The 21,808-nt window shown below is 37.1% G+C and overlaps 3 protein-coding genes across 5 annotated transcripts; 1 reads left to right on the top strand and 2 right to left on the bottom strand.

Moving 5' to 3' along the window:
* The first annotated feature begins 2 nt into the window (after positions 1-2).
* Positions 3-2,563, top strand: LOC113312381 (pentatricopeptide repeat-containing protein At5g56310-like). Its single transcript, XM_026561133.1, has 2 exons — positions 3-126; positions 250-2,563. The coding sequence occupies exons 1-2, from the start codon at positions 3-5 to the stop codon at positions 1,425-1,427; spliced, it is 1,302 nt and encodes a 433-aa protein (XP_026416918.1). The 3' UTR covers positions 1,428-2,563.
* Positions 2,564-2,663: 100 nt separating this feature from the next.
* On the bottom strand, positions 2,664-8,012 carry LOC113310027 (probable inactive receptor kinase At5g58300). Of its 3 annotated transcripts, XM_026558568.1 has the most exons (4): positions 7,558-8,012; positions 6,800-6,861; positions 4,085-5,437; positions 2,664-3,693 (listed from the first exon to the last, which is right to left on the bottom strand). In XM_026558568.1, the coding sequence occupies exons 3-4, from the start codon at positions 5,361-5,363 to the stop codon at positions 3,065-3,067; spliced, it is 1,908 nt and encodes a 635-aa protein (XP_026414353.1). In that variant the 5' UTR covers positions 5,364-5,437; positions 6,800-6,861; positions 7,558-8,012; the 3' UTR covers positions 2,664-3,064. The 3 variants fall into 3 exon arrangements, with proteins under 3 accessions (XP_026414353.1, XP_026414355.1, XP_026414354.1); XM_026558570.1 differs by lacking the exons at positions 6,800-6,861; positions 7,558-8,012 and adding an exon at positions 5,866-6,290; XM_026558569.1 differs by lacking the exons at positions 6,800-6,861; positions 7,558-8,012 and adding an exon at positions 5,551-5,709.
* A 12,296-nt stretch (positions 8,013-20,308) lies between these two features.
* On the bottom strand, positions 20,309-20,671 carry LOC113312380. Its single transcript, XM_026561132.1, has one exon. It carries the CDS (start codon positions 20,669-20,671, stop codon positions 20,309-20,311), a length of 363 nt encoding a protein of 120 aa, XP_026416917.1.
* Between the last annotated feature and the right edge of the window lie 1,137 nt (positions 20,672-21,808).

The following is a 21,808-nucleotide window of genomic DNA, read 5'->3' as shown; positions in this document are numbered from 1 at the left end:
AAATGGTTATCTTCTTTCCAACGCTTGAAAGTTTTAGCTATCAGTTGGAAGCTACTGCGTTGGTACATTTGCAAATTGCAGCCACACTGAAAGTTTCAGTCACCAGAATACAAAAATTTAGTACAAGTATTTTTTATTTTTTGCTCGCCAATTGCAAGGAGCTATATCAGAGTGCGAAAACATAATACTGCAACTTACTTGAGCGAATCTTATGCTACAAGTAACAAGGCTAATAGGGTTGCTGCTGAGTGCTGATAATCAAAATCTGGAGAGTTGTTCTCCGCTGCGTCACTGATGTTCCTGTCAAAATTGCGTCTTTTGGTCAAGAGACCTCCACTCCACTTTCTCTCATCATTTCATGCCCAGAATTTAGTTTCTCATCCACAAACACCTCAAAAGCTTCCTCTTCTTGCAGGAAAAAGTACTTCTTTGAACCAACTCAAACAGATTGTCATTTGCTTAATTCTGGTAAACAAATTCACACACAGGTTATTAAGTTTGGGTTAGATTTGGATTTGTATGTTATTAATAGCTTGATTCGTTATTATGGTGCTTGTGGCGATATGAGTGATGCTCGAAAGCTGTTTGAAGAAGTTCCTGTAAGGAACTTTATTATCCGGACCATGATTGTCAGTGGGTACGCTCGGAACTTTTTCTCGAATGAGGCTTTACTGTTATTCGATCAGATGCTTGCTAAAGGAGTTGAGCCGAATGGTGAGACTTTGTTGCCGGTTCTCTGTGCCTGTGCTCGATCTTTGTCTTTGAAATCTGAGCAGCAGACTGAAGTGGGTTTAATGTTGGGAACTGCTTTAGTTGACATTTATGCTCAGAGAGGGGAGATTTCTGTGGCTAGAAGTTTATTTCACAAAATACCAGAGCGGAATACTACAACATGGAATGCCATGATATGTGGATTGGCTGATCTTGGGCATGCTGTAGAAGCTCTTGAGCTGTTTAAGGAGATGGGGAAGGAAAAAGTTATGCCCGATGATATCACTTGCCGTGCTGGTTTGCTTGAGGATGGTCGGGATATTTTTCTGTCTATGAAGCAGGTACATGAAAATGAACCCAAGATTGAACATCATAGGTGCATGGTTGATCTTCTTGTACAAGGTGGGAGATTACTTGAAGCTGAGGAGTTAATAAGTGGGATGGTTTGTGAAGCTGATATAGTTGTATTGGGAGCTTTATTGGATGCATGTAAGAATCATGGGAACATCGCAATTGCAGAGAGAGTAGTAAAGAAGATGCTCCATTTGGAACCTCAGAATCATGGGGTTTACGATGTTTTGTCTAGCATGTACGCAGGTGTTGGACGTTGGGAGGATGAACTGAAGCTAAGGAAAAAGATGAAAGCTTCGACGAAGATACCGGGATGGGGTTTCATGGATACCTGGATGGATTTAGCCAGAAAGCACATACTTTAAATGGAAAGAAGGTTATGTAGACCTAAAGAGTACAGGGGGTTTGGCACCAGGAAGTTTAAAGAACAATAATCAAGCATTGTTGGCAAAATGGACATGGAGGTTCCAAAATATGAGAAACATACTCTATGGAAAAGGGTCTTTCAAGGAAAGGAATTCAAAAGCGTAAACATCTGACGGAGAAGACTTCAGCAGCAAACATTGGGAACCGTTCTTCTTTATACTTTTGGCTAGACAAATGGGCAGCAGCTGATACACCAAAGAATTTATTCCCTAGAGTCTACAGATTGGCAGTCAATAGGAAGGCAGGGATTAAAGACCAAATTGTTAACATTTGCTGGAACATAAGATACAAGAAGATTCCAAATTCAGTGGAACTGATGGACACTGCAAACTTGATGAGACTGATGTCAATGCTTCCATCTTTATCTCATCAGAAAGATACAATTGTCAGCTCCTCAGGTCACAACTTTACTGTCAAAAATCTATTTACGATTGGTTACATACATCTGAAAATATGTCACAGGATATTTTTCCTCACAAACATGTTTCTTCATATGGTTTGTATTACTCAATCCCATCCCAGCAGGGGATAATCTCAACAGAAGAGGTTGTAATATCATGGAAAAGCATAGCTATTTATGTGCTGAAGAAGAAGAAACTGCTAGTCACATGCTGTTGCATTTTTAAGTTCTCAAGACAAATCTGGAATTATTTCTTGGCAAGCTTTGACCAGGAGTGGGTGCAAGCAGATAATTTGTTGCATGAGTTGTTAGCATGGGAATATAGAAAGGCTGAAGATAGAGGTAGGAAGACATAGCCTCTTATTTTCTTTGCTGTTTGCTGGGTGATATTCGAATAAAAGGGTTATGGCACACAAAAAAGGGAGAGGGGCAGATGTACTGATTAATGAAGTCAATGACATTTGTAATCATGGTTGGTAGGTATGAATCTTTGTAATGCCTATTTTCTTTCCTATTAATAAAACTATAACCTTTAGTTACCAAGTACAATGCAGTAGGTCATATGGCCTGCCTGCATGTTATTTTAACCAGTGCTCACTGCTCAGTTCCCTAGTGGTAGTGGATGGTCAAAAATCACTCGTTAAAAGGTAGCTATGGCCTATGAACTTTTGGGTCAATCATTAGATGTGAACCGCATTGCATTATGTATTACAATTACAACTTCTATTATTATCAATGTAAAAACATTCTGTCCTTTTTCTAATGGCAGTCTTTATCGAAGTCTTTTCAATCTTCTCATAGAACTAAAAATTAAAATTACAGAGATATGAAAATCATCAAATGGGTTGCTTCATGGAAATCAGAAAATGAGTAATTTTTTCTGGTCAGCTTGATAAGCAATCAACTCAACAATAGTATTAGAGCATTTTACAACAAATCATGGAAAGGAATCTTACCAAGCAGATAATACGAAATAGGAGGAGAAAACACAAACAAGATTAGATGTTAACGGAATAGACACGGTTGCACAGATCCCGACCTTTCCACACCCATATGTTCCGCTATCATGTACGTATTGCATATGTTGAATCATACCGCTACTATTTGTGAGAAAGGATACCTGAAGTGGAAGTAAGAATCTGACACCAAATCAGAAACTAATTTTGAGAACTTTATTTATGGAGTCTGCACATTTGAATCTTTGGTCTTGTTATCCTCGGAGGATGCACGGTTCTCGGATTCGGATTGTCGGATTTCTTCAATCATTTTTACAACTTCATCCATCTTCGGCCGCATGTCTGGCACCTTTGCAACACAGGCCATTGCTATTTGCAGCAATTGAACCATCTCTTCTTCAATGTTTGGGTATTTCATCAACTCTACATCAAAAACCTCTGCTGTCCATTCCTCTCTGACTACTGAGTGAACCCACCTTGGAAGATCAACCACGTCTTCTCGTCCCGGTGATTGGAGTGGGGCTTTACCTGTTAGCATTTCAAGGAGAAGAACGCCAAAGCTGTAAACATCTGACTTCTGAGTTGGTTTCCGGGTTTCAATTACCTCAGGAGCACGGTAACCTACTGATCGAGATGGGGTGGTAGGAAAGTTCAAAAGTGGCGTTAACCCAAAATCTGAAACAGAGCTTTCAAGGTCTTGATTGAGAAGGACATTGGTGGATTTTATGTTGCCATGGGTGAATTTGCCACCACCTTCAGAGTGGATGTGAGCAATTCCTCTTGCAGTTCCTTGTGCGATCTTTAGCCTTGAGTCCCAGTCTAGAGGAGTTCTTCCAGTGGTTGTGTTTCCTATAGGTAGCATTCGGAGCAAGAAAGAGACAGTTATGGAATCATTAACTTGACGTGCATGCGTAAATTGATAACTGCATATTATGACAATGCAGATTGAGAGTAAATCGTCTTTCAAGATAGAGGTGATCAATCATTATTTCGTCAAAGTTATGTTTACTACTGGATTATATTTTGATATAACAATAGTTGGTATAACAGGTGTCATGGACTTTTTCTTAATGACATGTTTTCTCATTTTCTACTGATTTAGCCGAGACAAATTATGAGGTCATAGTAATGCGAAGGAACGCAAGCACTACATATTTCACATTGCTTTGTAAATATATAGAGCATGACATATATGAGGATAAAATGAGATCGGAAAAGATGAAGATTGTATAAAGCATACCGTGCAAGATCGAGGACAAGCTACCAACAGGAACAAAGTCAAAAACAAGGAGCTTCTCATCCTTGGAGTAGTAGTAAGCACGTAAAGGTAAAACATTGGGGTGCTGGCCAACTCTTCCTACTGTTTCCATCTGCTGTTCAAAGTCTCTTCTTCCGACCACCACTTCCTTCAACCTCTTTACAACTACAGTTGTCCCCTCCTCCAAGACTGCCTTATATGCTGTTCCGTAGCTTCCTTTACCCAACACTTCAGCCGAAGCCCTCAATAGATCCTCCAGGTCAAAATTATAAGAACAGCCCTCGAAGAAAACCAACTTGTTCTTCTCAGCCTCTTCTACCCCACTCCCGAATTCCTTGGGCTTTTCACTCCTTCCACCAACTGCAGCCTTCCCTTTTGTTCCACCGGCATCCTCTTTATCTTTTTTCTTCGAACAGCAAAATGCGATCAATAACACTAGAAGAAACAGCACCGCAGCGCCCCCAACTGCTATAGCAATGATAACCCCTGTCGAAAGTTTCATTTTGGAACTCTTTTCGTGGGGAGGAGGATTTACTGATGGGGGTGGTGATGGAGAAGGCGAAGGCGGGAGGTTAGTAATGCATTTGCTGAGAGGTGGTCCGCACAATTGAGAATTTCCTACAAAGGAAGAGTTGGGGAAGTTCTGAAGAGTAGATGGAATTGATCCATTTAAGTGGTTGTAGCTAATATTCAAATGCTTAAGCCTTGGAAGGCTAAGATCAGGAATAGGCCCTGATAAGGAGTTATTCTGAAGGCTTAGTCCAGAAAGCTGAGTAAGGTTCTGGATTGTGGATGGAATTTTACCCGTCAAAGAGTTGAAGGAGATATCAAGTACGTTGAGCTGAGGTGGGAGGGAGCTAGGGACTTCACCTGATAAGATATTATGCTGTAGGTAGAGGTACATGAGTGAAGGAAGGGCGGAGACATCGGAAGGAAGACTCCCACTAAGACGGTTCGATCTGAGGCTTAAGATCCTGAGAGCATCAAGTTTTCCTAGAGTCTGGGGAGGGATTGTGCCAACGAGTCCAACACCAGGGAGGCGAAGGGCAATCACACGAGTGCCATCAGAAGTACAAGTGATACCAACCCATGACGAACAGATGGGTGTAGAAGTATTCCAGTTGAGTTTTCGGCCATGTGGAACTGCAGCAGCAAAGTCAAGAAGTGCTTGTCTGTCAGAATTTAAGTCACCAATGACCGCACCGAGGAGAGACAGTAGCAGGAGAAGGAAAGTGAAAGGATTGCTAGTCGGATGATTCATTGGGCCCGCTCGTCGACGGGGTTTATAGAAGTGACTGTCTAAGGGAGAATGTCACACAAGATCCAGCTGCTCCCCTGATCCAAAAGAAAAAGACGATACATAACCATTAACATGGAGAAAATACATGAAAGTACAGAAGGATTAGCGTTAAAAATTGGAAAAGAGAAGTAAACATGAAAATAAACACCTCAAAAGAAACAAGTATGGTGCAATTCTCTGGAATTATAAAACAATGTTAGCGACATAAGTATTGCTTCTTCATCCATTATGAGAGTAAAAAGAAACTACTATTAGTCATGTTAGTAGTGAACTAAAAGCTTCATAATGCAAACATTTGAAAGAAAGGGAACATATTTCTTTTTATACAGATATTAGTCACAGAAGACACAAAAGGAAAAAAGGAAGATGTGGAAGAAAAAAAGCGACATTACGAGGGTAGTAGGCCATCTTAATCTGTCTTTATGTCCATGATAACTTCCTCATAAAGGAGATTCTTTCTCACCTTCTCTTGTTTTACTCAGTCCACTTAACATCAGAAATTTGAAGAGAAATCCAAACATTACATCGCGAAAACCCCACGAAACTGTCGGTTACGTCTTGATTAGAAGCAGAAAGCACAGAAAACAAATCCCCAACTCTTATGGATTACAAACAAATATAAACTATAATCAAAAGTAATCCAGCAACCCAAAAAACTCAATCAAGATATAATTTTATCTCTAGGACCAAATTGAATAACTCTTGACTTCTTAAAGAGTCAAACAGAAATTCCTTTTGTGGGTAATACATCATACTACAGAGAAGAGGATGTCTCATTATCAATTCAGCTTAAAAGACACTTGAAATGAAAAGTAGTCATTTCCATGAAAACCCATCTTATCTTTTCTATAAACACATCTTATCTTTTCTCTCTAATAAAGATCAGACGACTAATACACCATATAAAGGCTCAAAGTATACTGATTACAAAAGTTGAATAAAAATCCAACAACTTTATTTCTTTAAAAAAGAAAAGGCATACTCCTACCTTTGTACAAACTTTAAATGAACACTAATGTCAATTAGCTAAGAAAACAATCCAAACAAAACATTTTCCAGGATGTATTCACCTACCGATGTATATTAAATTCCTACCCAACGTCATATATAACATGACCCCAGTATGAACCATATAACCACTCCTCCCCAACTCCCTAATTGACTGAACAACAAACAGTAACAGACATTGAAGCATGCAAAAGAAGTGATTTGAATATGTATGCCAGCCAGGTAGTTAACCAGCACGATACGTGAATGTTAGTCACATTCACACACATCCCTAATTATGACTAATTTATAAAGTATTTTAAATCCAACAAAAATAAATTAATAATTAATTCAAATTTAATTCCCCAACAATTTTTTCTTTATACATGAGAAATAGAATGTGACTTTACCAGAGAAAATCTTGACGGAATTTCTTCTGCTAGGACCCGCCATTAGTAAAGTTCCAGCAGATCTGTAAGAACAAAAAATTAGAGATGGTGAAAGATTGAAATTGAACTAATCAGAATCAGATCTAGTTCAATTTCCCCCCAACATTTTCTCCAAGAAGAACTCTAAGTTTCAGCATTAATGGTTTCTGTACAGCTTCTTCTGCTGAAAAAGTTTCATTGAAGTAGTGAACTAAGAGTAAGATCTGAATCATCTGATGAATGTGTGTACTACATTGGCGGTGATTTCTCATTTATTGCTCTTTATGACTTAAAATTCTTAACAGTACTTGATGATAAAACTTTCAGATAATATTTATTTACCTAGAAAGAAAGTTGAAAAATCAGAGAATAAAACATTAAAGCTGTTAAAAAAAAAAGAGTATCAGAAAGCATAACGAAGCATTAAACCTACATAATCTTTTTAAAAGATTAAAAGAATCTCCGTGGAGAATAAAGCTTGAAAGAGTAACAATTCCACTGAGCTAAAAAAAAAAGTAACAAAAAGAAAAGCAACAACAAATGTGTGTAGCAGAGGACTCAATTCTTAAGTTACCACAAAATTAACAACAATCAGACTAGAATCTCATCAAAGATTTTGAAATTTTCCATAGTAAATCAGTGGTATGGAAGCTAATAAACTAAAAATTAGACTCTACTACGAAGAATCACTAGCAAATGAACAAATAAATACACCATTGTTGAATTAATGTCTAACAAACCTTAATATTCTCGCGAACTTTGATGCATTCACCAATTTTGAGCTGAAATTGAAGCTCAAACAACAAAGAACGAAGTCGAAGAGATAACTAATCTCCAACACTTTGTTAATTTCTTCTCGGTAGTACTTGAAAGTCTTTTGAATCGAGTAACGAAAAAGAAGCTTCGAAAATGTCAAATTATTTTGGTGAAATCAAAAATACTTATGATTTCACTAAATGAGAGAGAGAAGTAACTTCAATCTCGAGATTTTAGAAACTCGCGCATTCAGACTTCCATCACCATTAACTGCATTTTCTTAGATCCTATTTTTTTTTACTTCTAGGGTTTTTTCTTTTCTCCCTAGAGGTAATTATTGTGTGAGTACTAGAATAAAGAAGACGAAGAAGAAGAAAACAAGAAATTTACAGAAAGAATAACTGAATTAGGTTATATCGAACGACTAGGTAGCTGGCTGGTACTGAGCTGAGTGAGAGCTACTGCTACTCCAATCTTGCATTAATGATTTACTATTTAAATACCCCTCCTTGTCTTAAAATTATCAACATTACCATACCCCTTAGTTTACGGTTTTACTCATCATCATCACTGGTTTGACAACGCAGGTCGCAGGCTATAAAGATGGATGGATCATCAATGCTGTGGGCCGTACTTATTACAACGCGATGAGTGCCATTGATTTCCTCATCTCGCTCGCAGAAGAACACTGACTGGGCATGTTCAGTACCACAGTAAAAAGTTGACTATGACTGTAGAATTACTAGTTACAGACTAAAAGTAGAAAGAAGGGTCAATGCGTTTCTTGTTTGTTTCAGTAATTTGCGATTCTGGAATCTGGACCACCAAAAATAATATGAGGAGGGTCCTAGATAAAAAAAAAAAAGTTGTTTAATACGACGGACCTCAAATACTATTGGCCGATTGAATTTTAGGTAAGCAATTGTACTTATAGCTAAAAGTAATTTTAGGTAAGCAAGTTTGGGTCATTGTCCATCTACATAGGTGATCTTTATTAAGAACGATTTTTTTGGGACCATGGCTTTTATGGGGACCATGGTTTTTTTTTTGGTAAAGACATTAGAAGTAAATTTAGGTCACCCCTTATCTGGATATTTATATTAATACCTAAATTACCCTCCTGATTAATTTTGGGCGATGATTAGTTAGTGTTAATAATAGTTAGTGTAATGATTACTGAGATGATTAAGTTAAAGATAATTAGTGAGATTAAAAAATCAGATGTTTTTTTTTTTAAAGAAGTAGAATTATTGAGAGAGTAAAGTTAGAGAAGATGAAGAAGGAAAACATGAAAACCGATGGATTTTACCAAACACAACCGGAGGAAGGGTATTTGGGTACCCAGGTGTGCTTCAAACTTAGATAATGTTGGTTGAATTGCTCCCAACTTTCAAAAAAAATGAAAAATTTTATGTAGATTTGGGTCAGTTCGGTTACCATATGTCAAGAACATGTAACCGAACACACCTGAAAGTGTAGTTCGGTTACGTTTTCCAAACACGCAGGTTACCGAACTCGCTCGTTAATGGAGGTTTTGGTCGTACAGTGTAATATTCGGTTACCTAAGATAAAATGGTAGGTAACCGAACTTTGAACTTAACAATTTATTTGGGTACATCTTGTGTGTTCGGTTAGTTCGCAAACTTCAACGCAACCAAGTTCCCAACCGAACTGCAGGTTAAAAGTAACCTAGTGTTAGAAGTTCGGTTGGTTCGCAAACTTCAATATATTTTACGAATCAACCGAACTGGGCTTATATATGCATATATGCAATTAGGCAAACGTTCGGTTACTACGAAATTTATTTCTTGGCGAATTAGGTAGAGTTCGGTTACGAAGTTTCAAAGGTAGAGTTCGGTTACAAAGAAAACTTAACATTTTTGCGAACGAACCAAACTTGTGGACTTCTCATTATTTTCGTAAACTAAAGTTCGGTGATATCCTTATTTTGCGAAGGAACCGAACTTATGGACTTCTGTTGTTCTAATACAAGGAGTTTGGTTAAAAGTATTTTTTGCGAATCAACCGAACTCTATTGGATAAGTTCGGTTACTTTGTAGTTTTAAAATTTTTCGCGAAAAAACCGAACTCTATTGGCTAAGTTCGGTTATTTTGGAACTCAAGATAGTGGCCACAACAACACAGTTCGGTTAGACTGGATTTATTTTTTTTTCGGTTCTAAGGGTGGAGTTCGGTTACTTTGTAGTTTTAAAATTTTTTGCGAAACAACCGAAAAGAGAGTTCGGTGACTTAGTTTTAAATCCAATAGAACCGAACTGTTCTTCGTGTTCTTCATTTTCAAGAAGTTCGGTTAGTAAACTAGGGTATTTTTGGAAAATCGGCCTAAACGAACATGGCTCTGTAACTCCTACTAAAACCCTATTTTGATGATTTATATTCGATTGAAGCAATCAAAATCAAATTAAAGTGAAGGGTTTGTTGGAAAATACCTCCGGAGTGGTCCCATGGCAGAATCAGGCTGCGGCTGGCGTCTTTTATACTCGATAAAGTTATCATGTAACAGAACTTAATTGTGATTGCATTGATGTTGTTACATTTCTTAAATAGGCGGTGGTGGTGGTGGTGGGAGGAGGTGGTGGTGGTAATCGGTGGTTGGTGGTGGTGATAATCGGAGGTGGTGGTGGTGGTAATCGGTGGTTGGTGGTGGTGGTAATCGGTGGTTGGTGGTGGTGATAATCGGAGGTGGCGATGGTGGTAATCGGCGATGGTGGGCGGTGGTGGTGGGAGGAGGTGGTGGTTATATATATAGGTGGTTATTAGGTTGGTTTTAAATTAAATTAGGTTAAGAGTAGGTTAGTCATTTCAACATTTTAGGACACCCCTTATCACTATAGGGAAGGTGGCCTAATAAAATCATGATCCCCTCAAAAAAAACCATGGTCCCTAAAAAACCATTCTTTATTAAGGAACGGTTATACTTAATCTTCAAAAACTACTTGTAATTATAGCTAAAAGCTAATTTGTTATCTTTAGGTTTTATCTTAGGATAGGGTTTAGAATTAATTATCCATAACAAGGACTAAGTTCAAAACATAAACTGCACTCTTTATAGTTGAAAAGAAACTAGTGAGAATTTATTTTAGAAATGATAGGGTATACGTAAATCTTTTTTGCAGCTCCTACGAAACACTATAATTAAACTACACAAATTTGGAAGCCCATTTTTCTCCAACCAAATTTTGAATTTTATAATTGTTATTAGGCAGCTGGTCTCTAAGTTCTGAGTGACGCTAAGAGCCTCTCTGCATATACTAATAATTATATCGAATGTCTCTGTCGAGACATAATGAATAATCATTTCTGACTTGTAAGGTGGGTAGTCTGGTAGAGGCTATGAGAACTTCGAGGGTCATGCAAAGGTTTTTTAATTCAACTTGTATTAATCCTAACAAGAAATTATAAGATTAGCTTAATGAGAAAGATAGTGTTTGGTAGCGTACCAACATGTAATTAGGCAGTAAACCCTTCTTTAATAAGGATGTAAAAGCTGTAGAAGCCTTGAAGGGATTCTTCATTCTTCAAAGTTTTAAAGAATTACTACTAAAATTTTAAGTTTTCTGACAAAGAGATTCTTAATAGTTTTGGAGTATATAACCATGGAATTGAGCGATGTCAGTATTAACTATATTTAGTCAACAAAAACTTTGACCACTGAGTTATTGTCCGAAATTCTAAGTTACAAGTAGATAAACCAGTTGTCGAATATGCTGGAGCCGAAGTCTGCTAGAGTAGACTCACTCTCTCAAAAAAGGAGATCAAAAAATACATTGGTGAAGCCATTGTAAAAAAAGAGCACACTTCTAAGTAATATCCATAGCTTTTCAGTTGATAGCCACAACCCTAGTTAGTAAGTTCGCGAATGATTCGTGAATCATTCGCGAATTTTTCCGTATCACGAATTTTACCGTCTTATTCACGTACGTTTGCAACTCCGAACCTAAGTCACGTATTATGTGGCATTTCCGGATTATTCGCGAATCGTTCACGAATTTTACGTATCCCGAATGATACGTCCGCATAATTCGCCATAAATTCTTTAGCTTTTACTTTTCAAAGACTCCATTTTTTGGGCTTTACTGCCTCCCGAGCATACACGACCGAATATTAGACGTGTTGTAATTTTTAAGAAACAAAAACGACTGAACAAATTTGAAGGTGAAGGTGAGAGAGATCTCAAACTCACTAACCAAGTATCTAAACCACCATACGACGTCCTCTTGGATAACCAATGTTGTATATATTATTAATATCATCATATTGAGTTTATTTTTTCCTTAAATAACTCACACATGCATAAAAATTGGTCTATGACCTTATAAATACAAATTATTTGTTATATATAGATACCGAATTTTCAGAGCCGAACTCACATTTACAAATCGAATTATACACGTACGTATGCCGTTCCAAATTAATGACGAATCACGTCCCGTTGACCGAATTTTGGACCGAATTTGGATTTTACAAAACCGTATAATACTCGTACGTTTGCCGTTCCGTACGTTTGCCGAATCCCGAATTGCTAATTAGGGCCACAACCACGACTAGACCTTTTCTTTAATGGGAAAGAATAAAAGAGCACATGGGTGCAGGTTATGTATAAATGTAGCGGTTCATATTTATATTAGGTAGGACTCGATATTTACAATTCATGAATTACTTCAAGGAGAATACACATAAAATTCTTGAAATGTTTATTTTTTTTAATGCAGTTAAGATTCTTTAAGAAGTGTAGTTGCACGAAAACCTACAACCACACCCCAATGTATCTAAAGAATCACTCAAGTAATCATAATGAATTCTTTATTAATTTCCAATGATTATAATTGGATACAATGGATAACAATGACTTTACTTGCTCTCCAAATAAACTTTCTCTCTCCTAGTTTCTTGTCTTACACACACTAAAAGATCCTTCTCCTACATGATGATCTCTTTCCTTTATATAGTGATTCCTCATAGTGGATGACAGGTAAGAGATCCACTATTTTCGGAATCATTGTGCGATACATTCGCTCATTTATACTCACTCATTCTCGCACAACTTATACTTCGCATAGAACATCACACTTTACTCGCGACTTTGCTGACATCACCCAATGCGTCACTTCAACTTTGTCATGTGCGATAGTCCTCGCTTACATCAGATAATCCTTACTTCGCATACTTATTATTTGTGCGATATTCCACTCCTACATTTTTCCTCTTCTCATTTCGCTTACATTGTGGAGTGAGCGATATGAGAATTTTCCATCCTATAATATCGCATGTGTATATCTTTTCGTATTCTACCTTGCCGACATTCCTCCGGAATTTCAGTTTATTTATTCACACGTGTCGATCCTTCACCTTTTTAACGGCTCAAACCGTTTATAACCGGTCGTCTCTTCCACCTATTTATATACTTCTTTTAAGAAGAATAAACTTTTCTTTTCTTCTTCACTAAATTTTTTCTTTTTTCCGCTGTTTGCTTCATTCCTGCTGCACTGTTCTTCTGCTTCTACTGCTATTTTTCTTCTGCTACTGTTGCCATGGATAAAAATGCAAAGTTTGTTTTCCTCTTTCAAGATTTATCCTTTTATTCTTCTGATAATCATGATTCTTGATTGTAACTGTTATCTTTTTAATTAACCCAATTCCCATACTATTCCAGGAAAAATTCTTCTTTAAGCGCCCGGAGGATAACCGTTCCAAACCCTAATTCTTCTTCAGATGATACAAATAAAGAATCTCATAAGAGGAAAACTTCGCAGAACAAAGAAGTAAGAAATATCCAATTGTAACTAAACAATATTGTTGCCTCTATTTCTTATCTACTTTGTTTTCGCAGGTTTCTGATTGTGAGATGGGTGGGGTCAAGAAACCAAAGGCTAAGAAAGTTCGCAAGCCCACAACAATGAAGTCAAATCTTTCTATTCTTGACTTTGATGTCGCAGACGTCACCCCTTTAGCAACAATTCGAACTTCTGATGCTAATGCCTCTATCACCCCAATTCAAACTTCTGATGCAAATATTTCTGTCACCTTTGAAGAAATTTTTCCTGGTGAAAAGGAAACTGATGTTGATCAAGGGATGAAAGATATCCCTATTACTGCCTCTGCGAATTCATCAGGTGCGAATCAGACTTCTTCTTCATTCATCCATACTGATCTTCAACCAAATTCTGCTAATGTATCATTCCCTACAAATTTTACAATTCCTTCTCCTTCTATATCCATCCCTTCTTCTTCATCTTCCTCTATGTTATTAAATTCCCTTTCTCTTAGCAAAAAAGCTTTGGATAGTGTGAATTTTGCTTCCCAAACTCTGTCCGACATCATCAACTCTGCCCAATCCTCTACTAATAACCCTTGCAAACTTCACATTTGCTCTGCTTTCAGTAAACTTCTGTGCGAATTTCTCTCTGATAGAGCTACAAGAGATGAGATCCATTCTCAAATTGATCCAAGCTTCCATACTGCTCTAGATGTCTTGGTAAGTCCCCTTTTTCATGTTTTGGCCCAACTTTAATATCTTAACCTCTTATCCTTATCTTCTTTCTTCTTTAGGATTCTCATCGTCGAATGATTCTTGTCGAAGGGCGTTTTGAATCTAGCTGCTCTTAATTGGAACTTTCGCAACAAAATGCTTCCTTGGAGAATAAAGTCAATAGGTTGAAAGTAGAACTTCAAGAGGTCCAGAAATTGAGGGGAGAACTTCAAGTTGCAAATCTTGAGGCTGAAAACCTTCGCAACCGAAACCAAGAACTTAGAGGTGACTTTTTCTCCTTTGCTTATTGTACCTTATGATATATTTCTTCGCTTACCAACATTCCTTAAATTTCTTCATGCATTTATTAAGATTTAAATCAGAGGCGAGTTTTGGAGAGATATACTTTTCAATATCTTGCTGAGGATACTCAAGCGAATAACGAGAAGTTGCAGACTCAGTTAAACCAACTAAATAATCAACATTCATATTCACTTGATCAGATTAATAATCTAACCCATGAGAATAACCATCTCATTCAAGAAATTGAAGTATTAAATAGTCAAATATTCCATTTTTCTAAATTGTCACGTAATGCCGATCAAATGTATGAAACATTGTCAGAAGAAAATCATACTCTTTCTAGGGAGAAGCATTCTTTCTTAAGCAAAGAAACAATGTTTTCGCATCAATATTTAATTCTTCAGAAAATAAACGAAGATCAAGCGCTAGCTCTTCGTTCAGTTTGAAGTACAGCATGAGACATCACTTAAGGAATTAAAGACCCAGAATGAAAAAATCATTCAAAGTAAAATAAATTTGACTGTGAAGAAGAATCAGCTTCAAGAACAATATAATCAATTAAAGCAATCTTATGATGCTCTTAAGAAAAAAAAAAGTCACTCTCTGCTGATGAAAAGAAGATTCGCTCCCGTCTTAATGGTTCAGTTGGTGATGATTTTGATAAAGCTGTGGAAAGTATGAAGAATAACACCCTTCTCTTTTCTAAATTCTGCGAAGGTAGTGAGCTAGAGTTGACTGCCTTGTTATTGTTTAACTATTTCTTTGAATTTCATTAATGCGAGGTTTATTTCCAATTTTGATAGTTTATTATTCTTCGCAGATTTTGAAAAGTCACATCAATCTACTATTGCTCAGTTGAGATCTGATTTATCCAAAGTTCGCAAAGAGCGTTTGAACCTGGAAGTATCTCATGCGAACCTTGAACTTTCTCTTTCTACTTCTCGAGACAGAGCGAGAAGAAGACTCGCACATCAACAATCTTTTTTAGAGATCAATGGTAGAAACCTTGAAAGGGTAGCTATTCACAAGGCTCATGCTAGTGCTCAATCTGTAGTTAATGGAATTCTTCTAAGCAACTCTCTTCATGCAGTAAAGATTCCTCCTCTTAATGTAAGCGAAGATGAAGAGTACCCTGAACCAGATAGTGATTATGAATTTGTGATCAATGATGAGAATGATCAAGAGGATGAAGAGGATCAAATTGAGAAGGACAAGTCTGTTGATAAGACTAATGCTGAAATTGAGAATCTTGGGCCCAATACTGATGCTAAAAAATCCTTGGTCGAACAAAATGTAGCTGCTGAACATGTTCAATTTTCTTTTCATCCAGTATTTCCCTTCTTTGTTTTAATACATTTTGAACTTGTTTGTTACAAGGAAGATAATATTTTATTATTTTAATTCCCATACTTGCCTCTTATTATATTTCTTGTATAAAACAAGTGTGGGATCTAATGAATTTTGAATTTCCTGCAAAACAGTCATTAGTTTGTATATATTCTTTCTCATGAGGTCTTATCTTGCCTTCATATGTAAAGGTCTTATCTTGCCTTATTTCTGTGTGATGAGATCGCAGGCGGTCTTTACATTTTAGTGTATCGACCCATTGATCTCATCTTATCTTTTTCTTGTATTATTTCCTCTTCAGGTTTTATCGCATAAATATGATAAGTCTTAATACTCCCTTGAGTAAAAAGTCTTATGACATTTACGTCTTTTGACACAATTCAGCTCCCTAATGGAGGGTGTCGTCCTTATCTTCCCCTTGATTGCCCCTTCAAGGAAGCTTACCTCTACCGGGTTAAGATTATGGCTCTTCCCATCCAGTTAATTCAACAACCAGTTGATTTCGCAGTCTCACATCCCACTACCGATGAGGTTTATGGTTGCGAGACCGCATCCTAAGTGGGGTATCTTCGGACCGAGTGCATCATAGTCAGGACTTGTCAAGAGTGGCAAGGTACGCTCCAGACGCCCCGAGAACTCTTGACTCAACAGTGTACCTCGGCGCCCTGATCGAGTTTCTGCACTCCTTAGGAGAGACTTTCTCACCTTAGTCTCTCAATCCAAGATTATTATCTTAGACTGAAAATTTAAGGTACCTCTCCCGGATGGGTATTTTCGTTTGTTCTCACCCCAAATCTCCATGACTCAAGTTCCAGGGTCGGTATAACTTTCCCTTGAGTCATGCTTTCTAGGTTTTCCGACTATGACGTGCGATAGGTCTTACTTTTTTGCCTCTTGCATGTATGCGAACTAGGTTGCACGCCATATTCAAATTCCTAGTCTATCTGATTAAAAATTAATTCTGATGCCTTTTATTAAGGTCTTATTTTGATGTCTTACATGTGCCTTTTTCTTAAAAAGAGTTTCTTAAATATGAGCGAATTTTTCAAACTTGTTTACTGAATCAAATACTAAATCCTTGTTCAAAGATGAGGATTCATATTCTTAACCTCTCACATGTGTTAACTTGTGCGATGAAATTCGCAAACTCCAATGGATAATATTTCTTCAAATATTGTCTATTCCAAGGACGATCTAATCTTCGACCCATATCTCGCCCTTCGGGATCCATTAACTCATAAGCTCCATTTCCAACTATCCTTTTTATTATATAGGGGTCCATCCCATTTCTTTTCTAATTTCCCATCACCCCCTCTCTGATAAATTGGGATTTCTCGCAACACCAATTCCCCTGGTTGAAATTCTCTTATCTTAACACGTTTATTGTATTCTCGAGCTAGACTTTGTTGATAATTTTCCATATATTGTAAAGCGACCTATCTTGCTTCTTCTAAGTCATCAAGTTTTGCTAGAATTAGATCTGCACTTAGATTCTTCTCCCAAGCTTCTTTCTTTGTTGTTGGAATGATAACCTCTGTTGGTAATACGACTTCTACCCCATATGTTAAACAGAAAGGTGATATCCCTGTTGCTTCTCTCCTTGTTGTCCTGTAAGCCCATATGACATTATGTACTTGTTCGCACCATCCTTTGTTGTGCCCTTCTAACTTCTTCTTCAAGTTATCTGTGATCGTTTTATTTGTTGCTTCTACTTGTCCATTACTTTGTGGATATAAAGGAGTATATTTTCCGCTTTGAATTTTGAACACATTCAATAACATTTCTATATTCTCACCCTCGAACTGCTTTCCATTATCAGATACTAACTGTGCAGGAATACCAAATCTGCATATAATATTCTCAAAGATGAATGTGAATATGTCCTTATCACGAATATGCTGAACTGCTTTTACTTCTGCCCATTTTGTAAAATAGTCTGTTGCGACAATTAAATATCTCTTTTGTCTCGTTCCTTGTATAAATGGTCCAACAATGCTGATCCCCCATTTTCCAAAGGGCCACGCATTTGTTGATGAATTTAGCATTGCTCCGGGTGCATATATCTTTTTGCCATGACGTTGACATTCTTCACATATTCTTGAGATTTGTTTCGCATCCTCATGCATGTATGGCAAATAGTAGCCTTATATCTTTGCTCTATATGCGAGTGACCTTCCTCCGCTATGATTACCGGAATCTCCATAATGTAATGCCTTTAAAATTTCTATCCTTTCTTTTCGCGTAAGAATCTGAGCGAAGGTCCCAGGAATGATCTTCTATGAAGAATGCCCTCCCTCAATTCATAATTCGTCGCATGAATTTTTATTTTGTGTGCCTCCAACCTTTTTCTTGTTACTTCTCCCTTCTCTAAGTATAAATGGATTTCAGTTCTCCAATCTTTATCTTCGCTCACACTTTCTTCTTCTATTGTCATCACATCTGTTTGAGTTGTTTCTCATTTCTCTATAGATGGTAAAAAGAGTGTTTGTATTGTTATGTCCCTTTCAACTGGATCTATTAACATGGAAGGTATGAAGGCCAATGCATCTGCGAGTCTATTGTCCTTTCTGCCTATGTGTCTCCAACTTATTTTTGGAATTCGTGTTGCTAAATCCATAACCAACTGTTTGTATTTTTGCAAAGATGGTTCATTTGTACTATATGTACCTTCTACTTGGCGAATTACTAGCTGTGAGTCACTATTTATTCATGCATATTCTATCTTAATTTCAATTGCTAGCTTTAGTGCATGTACAACTGCCTCATACTCAGTCTCATTATTTGTGCATGCGAAATCCAGTCTGAATGAATAAGCCATTCGCGCTCCTGTTGGTGAAATGAATATAATACCAATAGCATTCCCTTCTCCATTGGATGATCCATCCACTAATATTCCCAATCTATTTGAATTCCGATCAGTTAATAAGTCTTTAGGATTCCCGTAGTCTTCATCCACATCCATCATTTCTTCTACATATTCATCTTCTTCTAATGGAAACTCTGCGAGGAACTCTGCGATAACTTGAGACTTTGGTGAAGATAAAATCTCATAACCAATTTCATAATTTCCTAATTTCCTAATTGTGCATTCCACCTTTCAACTCTCCCTGATCTTTTTGAATTCTTCATTGTTGGTTCAATTGGTACCTTCGTTAATACCTTAATCTTATGAGCTTGAAAGTAAATGTGAAGCTTGAATGATGCATACACCAATGCGAGAATTAGCTTTTCAATCTTTGAATAATTTTTCTCTGCTGAGTTGTATGTTTTACTTATGTCATATATTGGTTTTTCTATCCCATCATCCGAGCGTAATAATACTGCACTTAACGCATGCGACGTTGATGCTAAATAGAGTAGCAATTCTTCTCCCGGTTTGGCCTTTTGCATAATGGATAAATTCACCAAATAATTTTTTGTGCTCTGCAATGCTTTATCGCATTCTTCCGTCCACTCAAATTTGGTCCCCTTCTTTAATATGCTAAAAAAGTGTTTACACTTATCCGAATAACGTGAGATAAACCTTCCCAACGAAGCTATTAATCCATTTAGCTTTTGAACGTCTTTCACTGTTGCAGGGGACAACATATCTCTAATTGCTTGTAGTTTTTCTGGATCAACTTCTATTCCCTTCTTGGATATTATGTAACTCAAGAATTTCCCTGATGATACACCGAATACGCATTTTTCTGGATTCACCTTAATATTGAATCTTCGCATCTGCTCAAAGATTTCTCGCAAATCATCAACATGATCCTTCGCCTCTTTACTCTTAATTAACATGTCATCGACATAGACTTCTAATGTTTTATGTATCCACTTTTCAAATACTTTTTCCACCATTCTCTGATATGTCGCACCCGCATTCTTCAATCCAAATGGCATTTCGTATAGCAGTATAAACCTCTTGGTGCGAAGAAAGCAGTATGTTCTTGATCTTCTTCATCCAAAAGAATTTGATTATAACCTTTATATCCATCCAACATTGAGACTCTTCCATTTCCTGACGCTGATTCTACCATTTGAGGTATATCTGGTAAAGGAAAACTATCTTTCGGACACGTTTTATTTAAACCAGTGAAATCTATGCAGATCCGTATCCCGTTATTCTTTTTTGGTACTACCACCATATTTGCTATCCATTCTGGATATTTCGCTTCCAGCATCTTTTGCAACTCCGCTTCTATTTGTGGATGATAATCAATTGCGACCTTCCTTATTCTTTGCTTAAATGGCTTTACATTCTTTTTAATATTCAATTTATGACATGCCACAGACGGATTTATCCCTGGCATTGCCTCCATACTCCACGCGAAGATATCATTATGTTCTCGCAAGATATTTATCGTTTTTTCTTCTTCTTCTTCTTTATCCATTTTGGTTCCTATTTTTAATATTTTTGGTTCTTCTTCAGATCCAACGTTTATTTCTTTCGTTGGTTCTACTACGGTAAAATTTGCTTTCAGTTCTCCCATTGGTGTTGGTTCCATAATCATCTTAATCTGTTCACCTTCCTTCGTTGGTGCTTCACTTGGTGTTCCTTTTCCCTATTTCGCTCTGATCATGTATATCCGAAACTCTTCCTCCTTTTTGAGTTATTTTTCTTTTCTCCAGCGATCCTTTCGCTTCTTTGTTTTCCCTTCATAATTTCTTACATCTACCTGATTGCAAATCTTCGCACTCGTTACATCTCCTTTGATTTCACCTATACCACTTGGGATTGGAATCCTGATGCACTGATGTAGTGTTGATGCTACAACTTTTATCGCGTGCACCCATGGTCTTCCCAATAACATGTTGTATGGTGATTCTATGTCAATCACACACAGTGTTATCTTTGTTACCACTTCTCCCAGTAATATTCGCATCACGATTTCTCCTTTTGGCTTTGTGATTGCTTTATTGAATCCATGAACATTGTAAGTTGGATGTGTCATCTCTGCATCTTCATATCCCATTGCTTAGAATGTGCGATAAAATAAGACCTCAACTCCACTTCCTGTATCTATCAGTGTTCTATCAACCGCCGATTTTTCTGATTTCTTCTTCATTACAATGTTTTCTCCTCGCTCAGCTGTGACTGTAATTACCAACGGATCTGTCATCTTTAAATTTTCTGCTGGAATTTCTTCTGCTGCAAATGTAATCTCCACTTTTTCCCATTCTTTTAATGAAGATTCTTTTTCCACCGTTTCCACCTTCCTTCCTTCATAATTTCGCTTGTGAATTCTACCTGTTATTCTTTCTTGAAAATTTGCATCAGAGATTGACGTTTTAGTTATAGAATTACGTTGTATATCTCTACCTCTTCCTTGTATTGTTACGGTTCTTGCTTTCTCCATAGATTCTTTATTATTCTTCTGTACTTTCTCCAAAAATTTCAGATCTATCTTTTGAAGATTTGGTAACTTATTAACAGGATTTATCACCAAAGATGTTTCTGGCGCCAAAAATGTAGTTGCAGGAAAACCAACAACCACACCCCAATGTATCTAAACAATCACTCAAGTAATCATAATGAATTCTTTATTAATTTCCAATGATTATAATTGGATACAATGGATAACAATGACTTTACTTGGTCTCCAAATAAACTTTCTCTCTCATAGTTTCTTGTCTTACACACACTAAAAGATCCTTCTCCTATATGATGACCTCTTTCCTTTATATAGTGATTCCTCATAGTGGATGACAGCTAAGAGATCCACTATTTTCGGAATCATTGTGCTATACATTCGCTCATTTACACTCACTTATTCTCGCACAGCTTATACTTCGCACAGAACATCACACTTTACTCGTGACTTTGCTGACATCACCCAATACGTCACTTCAACTTTGCCATGTACGATAGTCCTCACTTACATCAGATAGTCCTTACTTCGCATACTTATTATTTGTGTGATATTCCACTCGTAAAAGAAGGATTGACTATTAGTACCTCAGTTTGGTATCTTTCAACAAGGTCTCCTTCCAAATGGTTGATAAGAGGGTACACAACCATTTAGTACAAAAAAATGCTACTGTATATGACTTCTCCACTATTTCTGTTCGTTCATGGCGGCTAATACATAGCTGCATGCAAGGAAGGCAAA

This window comes from Papaver somniferum, chromosome 9 (genome assembly GCF_003573695.1).
Source record: "Papaver somniferum cultivar HN1 chromosome 9, ASM357369v1, whole genome shotgun sequence".
In the NCBI taxonomy this organism is placed as follows: Eukaryota; Viridiplantae; Streptophyta; class Magnoliopsida; order Ranunculales; family Papaveraceae; genus Papaver; species Papaver somniferum.
Note: the sequence above shows the minus strand (reverse complement) of the source record. Positions and strands in the feature narration are given on the sequence as shown.